This window comes from Sciurus carolinensis, chromosome 13, assembly GCF_902686445.1.
Source record: "Sciurus carolinensis chromosome 13, mSciCar1.2, whole genome shotgun sequence".
NCBI lineage: Eukaryota > Metazoa > Chordata > Mammalia > Rodentia > Sciuridae > Sciurus > Sciurus carolinensis.
In genome coordinates, this window is record NC_062225.1 from 27,048,456 (window position 1) to 27,061,231 (window position 12,776).

The 12,776-nt window shown below is 43.1% G+C and overlaps 1 protein-coding gene across 2 annotated transcripts in view; it reads left to right on the forward strand.

Moving 5' to 3' along the window:
- Positions 1–12,776, forward strand: part of Hk2 (hexokinase 2) — a 58,190-nt gene that overhangs the window by 11,752 nt on the left and 33,662 nt on the right. For both annotated transcript variants that reach the window (XM_047522668.1, XM_047522670.1), the window contains exon 2: positions 8,312–8,474. In XM_047522668.1, the coding sequence (XP_047378624.1) occupies positions 8,312–8,474 (163 nt within the window). The remainder of the gene's footprint in view (positions 1–8,311; positions 8,475–12,776) is intronic.

Sequence of the window (12,776 nt, forward strand, 5' to 3'; positions counted from 1 at the left end):
CTAAGCTTGTAGATCCACTTTCTTATCCTATTTGATCACTTGAATTCACCCTTCTGCCAGGAGGGTGTGTTCTGTAGAAATGACTGTTGAGCATTTGCTCATTCGTGTATTATTTATTTTCCGCCTGCTTACTAAAGGATTTGTCGATTTGGGTCAGCTTTCAGTAAAAGGATTTCTAGAACAAGAGTTATCAAACAGGCAAGGATGATTTTCAAAAAAACTTAGACTAAGGATACTTAATTGGAGTTAAGGACAGAGCTCTGAGCTTCCTGACAGTCAAGGCAAAATGGATGGCTGTCCTTATGTCAATATTTTCATCTCATTGGAATAGCAGGAAGCACAGTGTATCTGGGCAGGACAAACTTTCTCCTGAAACTCAACCCTATAGGAAATTGACCAGCCCAGGAAGGGTTAGTGATAGCACGGGGTCCTTACATAGTAGGGTAGTCTTCATGGTCCTTCCTTCCTGTGATTCCTTGATTAGAAACAATGAGATCACATTTGGCCAGCTTCTTGTATCTCAAGGACTCTCGTTAACTCTCATTAATTGTATAGTTATGTTCATGCTAGGATCATCTAAAAAATTCAGTATTTTGTTTTCTTATTTTGATTTGTTGTGGTCTCATTTGAAATATCTCAGATTCTACATTGTACTAATTGATTATGAGTAAAAGTTGCAAATTACAAATAAAGAGTTCTTAAAAATGATAGAGTTAAATCATATGAAGCAATTCTGTAAGGAACTATGTAATGTAGTGATTTAGTTGAATAACTTCCTGGCACCTGGAATTCATATATATATATGTGTGTGTGTGTGTGTATGTGTATATATATATATATATATATATATTCATATATGTAGTATATATATATATATATATATATATATATATATATAATCCCTATATATATATATAATTACTATTTTTTGGTACCGAGAGGTATTTTACCCCTGTGCTACATCCCTAGTCCTTTTTATTTTGTATTTTGAGACAGAGTCTCATTGAGTTGCTGAGGGTCTTGCTGAGTTGCTGAGGCTGGCCTGGAACCTGCGATCCTCCTTACTGGGATTTTAAGCATGCACCACCATGCCTGATTGGAATTTGTAATCATTTTAGATCTTGGGCTTGCTCACACCTTCTGAGACTTTTCACATTGTGGTCTCCAGGTCAACATTCATCACCTGAGATGACTTAACTCTAAAGCTCTCTCTTCTGAATGCTGGTGTCACAGGCCCTGACACCTATGACACTTCTGGAGGCTGCCCTGCATCATGTCTACTTTTCTGATCTATCAGGACACATCCCTCCTTGCATTCCAGAGGCATTTATTGGTCTCCATTTTAAGCCAGATTCTTCAGCATCTTATAAAGTCCTATAGAATAGGGACCTTGATTTCTTAAAATTTTTATTGTGATAAAATATGTGCAATAAAGTTTACCATTTTAACCATTTCTAACTCTTAATTCAAGGGCATTAAGGACATTTACATTGTTGTACAACCATCACCACCGTCCATATCCAAAACTAATTTCTCTTAAAATTATGTGTGTATTTTCTCTTAAAATTGTGTTTTTGTACACTGTAGAGTTTTATACATAATTGGTGTTCAATAAATGCTATAAAATGGGAGACAGCATAAATGCTATAAAATGAGGTGGCAGCAGTGGTCAGGAATTCAGGATGAATGATAATGAATTTCTCAGATTTGGACATTGAAATTCATTGTTTCTTCTTTCCTTTTAAACCTCTTAATGTACGCAAGGGTGAATTTGTAGCCTGTTAGATAAACAAATTGTCAAAGTTGGACTTTTGTTCTCTTCTAGACATTATTTGATCAGGCCCATTTCTCACTGAGACCAGATAGGCTGACTCCAGGATCCCCGCATTGGCCCCCAACCATTCAGTTGGATTTGGCCTGTGAAATGAGGTGGGCCCTTCTGGACCAGCCTGGTTGTCATTCATCTGGGTGATCCAGATTCCAGGCTTAACTCTGGACTTGCTGAAGGCTGCTCGCTCTCTGAGAAGCCCTTTCTAGTTCTCACCTCCAGGCCTTTCCTTCTTGGATCACTGCCATTCCTGGTCAGGGCTGTTCCTGACCCAACCTGTCCACTGTACATTTTGAGGTGGATTCTCTGTGAGAATGACCTTTTGCTTTCTCCATTCCTTATATTGTTTCCATGACACAATTTGTCTTCCTTTTAGTGCTGGTCCAGGGGGAAATTTGGATATTTAAAGGGATGGGTGTTAATGGTTTCCTATTTTGGGTGTTATCTTTTTTCTAAAGGGTATGGGGTTGATTTCTTATTAGGGCTACTCCCACCCCCACCCCCACCCCCAGCTCTGTAGAGGAAGAGCTGGTGTTTTATGGGAAAAATGAAACTGACCAAAATTGCCCAATGAGGAAGTTCTAAATCTCCTCAACATTGCTGAATAAGTATCAACTAACACTGCTATCTCTTTCTCTTTAATACACACCCTTGCCTCCTAGGCAAGCAGGCAGTCTTCCCAGACCCCAGCCGGGCTTTGCTCTGGCCTGCCTCTGGTTCCCCATCCTGGAAGGCTTCTTCCTTTCCTCTAGATAAAGACTTAAAGAGAAGCAACCCTGATAGGCCACACACCCACCACAGACAGAGAAGGAACAATTTGGGGAAACAGGCTCTGCCTTGTTAACCCTGGGTGTGACGAAGTCTGGTTGAGAAACATCCTTGGCCTTCCAAGGATGCCACTTGGTGCAGAGAAATCTAGAAGAAAGAGAAGAGGTGTAGGGCTGGGGATATGGCTCAGTTGGTAGAGTGCTTGCCTCGCACACATAAGGCCCTGGGTTCAAATCTCCAGCACTGCAAAAAAGAAAAGAAAAAAAAAAAAAAAAAAAAAGAGAGAAGAGGTGGAAAGAAAGCAGGGCTACATAGAGCTCCATGTTCAGCACCACCATTATGGTTACCATTGTGTTCAGGGCTCCTCATTCTATGTTATAGCAAGGAAACAGGGGCTCAGAGGAAGTGTGACTTTTCCAATATCTCATACCTGTCCTGGTGCTACAGCTAGGATTTGCACACTGGTTTTTCTGGTGCCAAAGTCCTCACTTTACCACCACCAGCTACAAAATGAGGCTTGACGAGAATGATTCTGCTTCGATAGTTTCCAACAACTTAAATCTCTTTCCAGCAAGTGCAGGGTTTGTCTTTCCAACTCCCAGCACCCTGGATCAACACAGGATTATTTCAGAGGCATACACTTGGCCCTGTGTCTTAACTACTGACTTTTAAGAGACCCCAGGCAGAAAAGTGGTAAAGATGACCTTTATAAACAGTGTTAGCCAAACATTGTTGGCCAATCATTATATGTCATTGGCATGGTAGAAACCTGCCCAGGACAGGGGAGGGTATTTGAGTCACCAACCCTAGAGGTGTTTATTTGGTTAGTCTGAAATGGGTGTTTGGAATTTTTAATGCTTTTAAAAAACTTCTTGTTTGATTCTGATGTGCAGTCAAGTTTAGGAACTCATCCCAAGTGGCAGAAGGGAGATTAGGCAAAAGTTATCAGAAAGCAGATTTATTTCTGATGGGAGAATAACTTTCTAATTCTGACCAACAATGGAACTTAAAGAAATGTAAGCCTCTGATGCTTGGAAGCATTCAAACATGGGCCAGGTGTCTATTGGGGTGATAGAGAGGAAATCCACAAACTCAGATGCTGTGTTCACTGGGATTTTAAACTGTTTACCCCAAGGGCCTTCCTTTCCAAGAGTAGATATTGTTTAGCTGTTGACCCATTGATGTGTGTACATATTGCAACTCCTACGTGACTTTCTTCCCTGGCATTGGGCCTTCTCTGACTGCACTCTGGGAGAAAGTTGGCAGGATTCTGAAAATTGCATTCACTTCTCTTCCAATCCAGGAAGACCATCCCTTGTGTGGAGACTACCTTGTTTCTGACTTCTGCTTCCTTGACCACTGTTCACCCTCTCTAGCACTGCCCACTGTGTGGGCTGCACTGCTGTGTTTTGGAAACTGTTGACATTAGGTGATTAATCATCCCTTCCTAGTGACCCTAATAAACTGGGTGGATACATCATCATGCATAGGTACTCTCTACTCCTGAGTTCAAAGAGCTCCAAAGTGAAAGAGGAGGGAAGTTTGGGGTCAAGATGCTGGACTTGCATCTTGCATCTGTTCCACATCCTTTCTCTTAGTCTTCCCATGTGATGGAGAGGACTCCACACAAGGTCGTGGGGTCATCTAAGAAACTGCAGGACAGGCAAGCATGGTGGTCCTGACACCCTGGTGGTAGAGCGTCAGACCTGAACCCCAGCTCTGCTCCTCACCACCCAAGTGCCCTTTAAAACAGGCTTATAGAATTCTATAAGAAGACAATGGAGATGAAGTCAGTACAGCCTCAGGTTGACTGCTGACAAGGAACAAATGCTTGATAAATGTTTAGCTACTGCTAACAGTCATCCTTGTCATTTTTGCTTTCATCTGTCATTGGACACCGAAAGATGATTCTAATCTATAGAGCAAAGGGTGACATGACTTAAGGGGTAACTGCTTAACTTGATTTTGGGAATTAAGGAAGAGAGAAGTAACTGACTGGATCTCCCCAAAAGTCTTGTAGCAGTTTTAACATTGAAGGTAAACTAAGAATGGCTGTTGTGAATTTGCCCTTTTGTGAACATGAACTTGCACTTTAGGAAGTGGTGTTAGGACCTCTTAAGGCAGTACAGGATCAGCCCTTTCCACATGGACCCTCCTGGGTATTTACCCTTTGTAAATACCCAGAGCCTTCTGTGGCAGAGGTTGGTAAAGGGCCTCAGTGAGACTTGTAGGCTTTCCTCTCCTTGGAAAAATAATAGTAAGGTGGAAGCTCTAACTTTGTCATGTGTCATACTCATGTATGTGTCCCTAGACATATCTACTACCCCTGACCTGCCAGACTGGCCCTGTAGGCTATACTCTCTGCTGTCTGCCCTTTATCTCTGTTTTTCGGGGATCACTAGACTAGAAGATGACTTTTTTTTTTTTTTTGTCGTGGTACCAGCGATTGGACTCAGGGGCGCTAATCACTTAACCACATCTCCAACCCTTTTTAAAAAACTTTTATTTTGAGACAGGGACTCGCTAAGTTGTTTAGGGTCTCACTAAGTTGCTGAGGCTGGCTTTGAACTTAAGATCCTTCTGCCTCAGACTTCCAAGCTGCTGGGATTATAGGCATGTGCCACTGCACCCGGCAAAAGGTAGCCTTTTAATGGGTATGGCCAGCCTGAATTCCCTGCAGTGCTGTTAGACCTGCGTAGACCTGCTGCAGTCTTGCAGGAGAGGGGCAGTCATCTAGCAGAGTGCATAAGGGCACAGGCCAGCCAGACCGCTCCATCCAGTCTCAGCTTGGCCCTATTTGTCTGTGTGACTTAGGGCACATCACTTTCACCTCTCTGTGGAATGGAGGTAATAACAGTACCCACCTTCAGGGGCTCTTGTGAGGGTTGATGAGTTAATGGGTGCCAAGGTTTGAGAACAAGATCTCATATGAGCTGGCACCATGGAAGGGCTCACTGTTATTACTGTTATCTACGAGGGCATCTCATTCTGGTCCTGGATGTGGCCTGGTGTTGGCCTCTGGTCTGGGTGGCCTTAGACTTTGTGCATTTGTGCACCCTTGTGTTTAGGAAGCTGAGGTCAGTGACCTGGCCTGGGGACTGGAAGTGGGGAGCCCTGGGAGGCTGAGGCAGTGGTCATAAGGCAAGCGAAGTACCAGGACCCTGAAGTGAAACAGAATGGGCAATTGGGTTCTCTCTGATTTAGACCAATGGACTTAAATAGTCTGAGATATTTTTTAATACATACTGAATACATACAATAGGGAATTCTGGGAAATTCTCATCTGTGCAATTCCAAACCCAACTGACAAGACTGGTCTTTTTGTAGGCTGGGGAAGGAGTGGAGAAGTGACTGAGAGCTGGCCTAGTGGGAGGAAATTGTCCTGTTGCCATTGTTTGCTCCTGCTTTGTCTTCTCCAGCCCATGTGAGGATTGTGTGTGTCCATTCCTTGCATTTTGAACACACGTTGTGGAAGGGGGAGACGTCGGCTGATGTGCCACAGACTCTCTTTCATGCTGCTCATGACTGCTTTCAACATTTTACCCCAGACTCTGGTCTTTCCACTTTTAGAATCTTGGAAGACTGATAAGCAGTCAGGATCTTTGAAGTGATCTGAGGGCCCATCTTGTTATTCTGCAGGGGCAGAAACAGTCCCAAAGAGAAGGGACAGTCCAACCCCTATAGGGAGTTAGGATATAGCTCAGAAGGAGATGATGTAATGGGTCTCTCTCTCTCTCTCTCTCTCTCTCTCGCTCTCTCTCTCTCTCTCTCTCTCTGGGTTTGCCTTGAAAGGATTAAATAATACCTTGTACTGTTCCTTCGGAAATCCTAGGTTGCAAGTTCAGTTAAAAAAAAAAAATTCAAGTGGAGCTGACAAAAATGGGGGGAGAATATAAAAGGCTATAATAATATTAAAGACCACATCTGTTTAATAAAGCTAATTATGCTCCATTATTAGAGTTGAGCCCTGGCAAAGGATCATTTACTTGTTTCTCAGGGGAGTAACTTGGTAGTGGGCATCAACTAAGCTTTGCCCTTGGAAATCCATGAGTTTCAGAGAGGGTGGGGGATGCAGAGTCTCTTTAGTTCCTCAGTTGGCTGATGACAACAGGACCACATGCTCATACCTTCAAGGCACAGCTGGGTCCTGGCCCACCACTCCTGATTCTCTCTACCCTGCCCGCCTAGTGGCCAGCAGCCTTACCTGTCATGGATGCTGCCGCTGAAAACAGTGAGAATGCACCTCCTTGGATGGGTTTCTGTCAGCCCCTTTTCTGATAGGATAAAACTGGGAATACCCATGGCCAAGGCAGATGAGAGCTTCTAAGAAGGAAATTGTCTGAGAGGAGCTCCTGAGACTTCTGGTGTTCAGTATGGGAAAAATTTGTATACATTTATGTTAGAAAATGAGATCAGGGAAATAACTAGGGAGAGTTGTCTCTACCTCCAAGCATAAGAGAGGTGTGTTATTGTTTATACAGAGCCCCTATTATGTGTCAGACACTCTGCTAGGCTCCAGGGATATAAGTGTGAACAGAGACACCATTCTTTTAGCCCTTGGTGCTTATGGTCTAGACACTAATATCGATGACCCCCAGCTCACTGTGGTTCCACCAATCATTTTTTGACTTTTTGATACTGGGAAAGTGATACACATCCACTTTGAATTTTGAATCTTGATCTTGGCTTAGGCTAGAAATAGTAGTAAGATAATCTTTCTTCATGCTGGGCAGTAGCCATGGCTCCCAGTTAGCCATGCGATCGCAAGGATGAACAACCAATATTCTACAGTGTAGAGAGGCTAAGCTCTAATTTTCAGTAGATTAGGGCTTAAAAAATATATTTTCAACTTGAGATATTTTCAATTTAGAACGGAAACATCTATAGACACTCATTTTCAAATTGTGGATGGTGTTGGGGAAAGCTAGAGTCCCTAAAGTAGCAGGGAGGCCCAACTGTTATATTCAGGAAGGTCAGAGAAGAGGAGTCTGTGGAGAGAGACCTGAAGGGTTGGTGAGAGATGGCAGAGCCTATGTGCATGGGCCCTGAGACAGGGAAGGGTAGGCTGGGGAACTGCACCAGGGATAGGTGTTGCTCAAGGGTAAAAAGACATACCATAAGATCAGGAGGTGGGCAGAGGCCAGGTCACATAGCACCTAGGAAGGTTTTTGGGTTTTGTTCCAATGGGAAGCCGTGGGTAGATTTTAAGCAAGAGAACAACAGAGTCTGACTGGGGTGGGTAGGAAAACAGATGGAAGATATGAGTATAACCAGAGATTGTGTAAGTCCAGGTAAGAGGCAGAGGCTGCTTGGCCTAGGGTGAAAGATAATGGGATTGACATGACTAGCCATGTGAAGTATGTGGGGAACAGAAGAGGGTCAATAAAGAACTTTAGTTTCAGGGATGTCAGGTATTTTAACTTAATCGGTCAGAAAAGAACTAATTTCTTCCCCAATTGTCTTAACTACTCTCTAGAAATAAAATTAAATCTATTTTCATTATTTAGTTTTAAAAGGATGATCCTGACAATTTGCTTCCCATTAATAGTCTTTAATAATCACCTTCTATCCCTGACAGGTTTTATTCTTTTGAAGGGATGAGCAATATTCTATTTCACAGACCTGAGATATATATATATATATATATATATATATATATATATATATATATATTTTAGTCCCTAGGTCTCTATTCTTGTTTTCTTTCTCTTTCAGGTCGAGCAGTATCTCTACCACATGCGTCTCTCTGATGAGACCCTTTTGGAGATTTCTAAGCGGTTCCGCAAGGAGATGGAGAAAGGGCTTGGAGCCACCACCCACCCCACTGCTTCAGTGAAAATGCTGCCCACCTTTGTGAGGTCCACCCCAGATGGGACAGGTACTGCACTTGGGGGGTGGCTGCTGGCTCTGAGCACCCCTTGACTGAGGGGCAATTTGGTTGTCATTGCTCAGGGACCCAGAGGTTCTTTGGTTTCAAGCTTCAGAAACCAACCTAGGCTAATGTAAGCAGATGGGGAATGAATGGAAGGCTGTGGATGGGCTAGGCAGGAAGACTGGGAAAGCTGGCAGTCTGGGCGGGCGAGGTTGAAGCACCTCTTTGTCAGCACTACCTGGATGCTCTGACAGCTGTTTGTTTTCCATCCATGTGCTGAGAAAGGCTTCTTGGCTGTCTGGGATTTTACAGTCCCACGCAGATTGCTCACCTTGGTGGTGATGAGCCACAATGAACATACTGTGATGGTCACAGCCATAGGCTCTGACAGCCACTCTCTGGCCCACTTGTGCACACATACCTGGCACATTCTTTAGGCATGCTGGAGAAGCAGTGTGGTTCAGATTGTCCTAGATTCTTTCATTTTCTTTTCTTTTTTTTTTTTTTAGATGGGGATGTCAGAGGTTGCCCAGGCTGGTTTCAGACTCCTGGGATCAAGTGATCCTACTGCCTCTGCCTCCCAAGTAGCTGGAACTATAGGCACATGCCACCTTGCCTGACTTTTTTTTTTTTTTTTTTGGGGTCTTTGTTCTGGGGATTGGACCCAGTGGCACTGAGTTACATCCCCAGCCATTTTTGTTTTGTTTTATTTTATTTAGTTTTTAAACAGGGTCTCTCTCAGTTGCTGAAACTGACCTTGACCTCTTGATCCTCTTGCCCCAACCTTCCAAGTCACTGGGATTACAGGCATGTGCCACCATGCCTGGCTCATCCTAGATTATATCTTGAGCTTCATGAAAAAAAGTACTAGAGGTCCAAATAAACTTGGGGAAAATGTGTAGAACCACAGTGCCCACAAGGTATCAAAGGTTCAGAAGTTCTATTGCAATAAGAACCTGTTACTCTTTTTTAATCCCCTATTTGGATACAGAATCCCTGTTCCATGGTGTGCCAGCCAGCAAGAGATTTTATCATACAGGTGGAGGTTGAAACTGGAAAGGTGGGTAAGGGCTGGATTCAGAAGGCCTTGCATGCAAGCCTCAAATGTTCAGTCTTTCTTCGTAGGTATTGGGGGTCAATGGAAGGGCTGTGAGCAAAACTGTCTTGGTGATGTTATATCATCAGTGGTAATTGTGGAACAGAGGGGGAGTGGAGGGATCCAGATGGGAGACATAGACATGGCCCTGGTATGTTGTGGTGGGCAGAGAAGAGAGAAGATTCAAAAGGGGATGTCAGAATGTTGAGCACAGCTGCCTGGATGGCGGCATCCCTGGAGAAGGGGGTGCAATGAACTGTGAGAGCTTCCATATAGCTTGTTTCATTCAGTTCTCATAATAACACTCCATGTCAGAAATGAAGCATCTGAGAGGTCCATGAGTATGGGGGCAAGGGGACGCGCCTCATATCTAGAAAATAGAGAAAGTGCCCAAGGGGCAGTTACCAGGGCAGTAGAAGAACCAGGAAGCCAGAGTTCAAGAACTGGAAGGGAGGAGAGAGCTCCAAGAAGCCAGGTGGTCTTGGGTGAGATGTCTGTAGAGGAGTCATGGGGCTGGGGGCTGCAGGAGGGCATGTGTTAGGGCTTGTTCCTGTGCCATATGCCTGTTTCCATCACATTTGTGTCCTTAAGGCTCACCATCCTGAGAGTCTCTAGGGACTAATCTAACAAGACTTTGGACAGTTCCTAAAATAAGTATATGTTTTCTGAAACCTTGGGACCCAGCCTGGACCCAGCGCTGACTGTGTGACCTTGTTCAGGATTATTCTGAGTGTTTGTGCCTCAGCCCTTCAAAGACTCTCTGGAGGTGGTAGACCTCAGGAATTCTCCCTCCAGTGACCTCTAGATTAGTATGTTTACTGAACCTGTATCTCTCTCAGACTGCAAACCACACCCATTTCTATTATTTCTATTTGACATTCTGATAAATTTACATCTCTTGAAGGACAGTTTTTATTTACCCAGCTCTAGTATCAAGTTAAGTACCTTAAATATTGTCCAACTATATATGATGGGCTAAGGACTATCCTGAGCTCCTACATGTGTGATCTCATTTTCATTTCACAAAACCTTAAAAGGTGTAAAATTTGTACCCTGTACATATCTTAGATGAAGAATTTGAGATTTGGACGGTCAAATAACTTGTCAAATATCACACAGCTAATGACAGGCTCAGCCAGGAATCAAACCTGAATGTGCTAAAGTCGAGGTATTGTGTTTTTGCTTGCATGGGTGTGTGCACTCAGCACTGCAGCACACAGCTAGTGCTAAACATTTTTTGAAATGAGGTTGGGCCTGGTGGTTTAGCCTGCATTAGAAGCAGGTGAATAAATTTGTTGGGAGGAACAGATTATATGGCAAACCATGTATATGACATCTCTGCAATTCCATTTCCAACCATATGCCCTGAACAAACTCCTGTATGATTCATATCTGTATGAATCCAAGGAGACATGTCCAATAATGTTCATAGCAGTTTTGCTTATATGACTGCATATTGGAAACAGTATGTGGTATGTTCATGTGATGGGAATACCATTCAGCATATGAATGAGCATATATGAATATGGAGACATTGAAAAGAGCCCAGCGTGCTGGTGAATACCTGTAATCCCAGCAACACTGGAGGCTGAGGGAGGAGGGTGGCAAGTTTGAGGCCAGATTGGGCAACTTAGCAAGACCCTGTCCCAACACAAAAAATAAAAAGGGCTGGGGATGTAGCTCCATGGTAGAATGCCACTGGGTTTGATATCTGGTACCACACAAAAAATTTAAAAAGTAACAAGTGAAAAGTTGTGGAAAGATATTTATCTCCCATGTGTAAAGTAAATTTTGAATATAAATTTAGAAAGAATCCCTCAAAGCAATGCTATACATGGCAAATGGACCCACACCCACACACATCCTAATGTTATCAGGATATAAACTGGAACATGTACACCAGGTAGCTAACTGGGTTTTTTTCTGGAGAGAGGAAAATGGAACTGGGGAAGGGAAGGTGAAGGAATAAAATTTAGAGTGGTCAACATCAAGGCTTTCAAGTTTATGTTTTGTCATTTGGGGAGTGAGTAATGGGATGTGGCAGTGAAGGTTAGGGGCTCCTAAATTGATAGTGACTACCAAAAATAAAAATTTCTCCCTTTTTTGGCATCACAGTAAAACGCTGGGAGGAAGGACCAAGGGCACACTTGCACAGGCAGACAGCTGAAGTCCTGCCTTTTCCCTAGATGTGCAGTTGTGGGGCCTGCGCTTATGCACCTGCTTCCTGGCCAAGGTCTGGGCTCCTGTTGTTGCGGCTGGTGATAAGGTGTTTCTCCCACAGCGGGCTCAAGACCTTTGCTCCAGTGTTGTCTATTCTACACCGCCTTTATCAGAGTCTTGGGTTCTCAGACCATTGATTTCCAGCATTACTTTTCTAATCTGAGGAATTAAGCCTTGTATCTAAACCTCTCATCTAGAATGACCTAATCCTCAAATCACTAGCTTTCTGACTTCTCTGAACCATATCCTCACAGCAAGAGACACAGATGCATAAATATTTATCCAAAACAAGATTCAGGGACCAATGTTTACTCTCAAATGTGATGCAGTTGGATCTATTTACCTTACATTTTTTTTTTTTTTCAAAGTTGCCAACCAGAATCTACTAAATGTTTTTCAATTAGAAGTTTGAAAGCTGCTGCCTTAAATGATCCTTGACCCAATCTTGTTCTAGATTGGCAGTAAGGTCAGGTGGACAATCTGGGAGAGACTAGGAAGTTTTAGGGCATCCAGTTTTGATGGGCACCTCCATTACAGTGGAGAAAAATGAACCTCCAAGTCATGGTTTATGGGTTCTCTATGAAGGGATTCTCTATGAAAAGGCAGGGCATATCAGCAGGCACCAAGCCCTGCTGGGGTGGAGAAGTTCAAAGACAAATATAAAGTACCTTTGCTTCATAGGCTGAGTGGACTACATGTGTGAAGATGTATAGTCAACACGGATAAAGTTATGATGGATATAAACAGTCCAAGAATATCTTACTCAGATGATTGAATTCAGTGTCAGCCAGGTTATATGCAGTTATTATATGTTAAACATTAAAAATGTTAAGGAGGCAGAAATATTAACTACCCTGATTTGATCATTACACATTGTATCAGATTATGACATGGCACCCCATGAATGTATACAATTAAATTAATAATTAAAAATATAAAAGAATGAAAGAATGTCCTTGTGTTTTCCCCCCAGTTTTAAAAAAGTTCAAAGT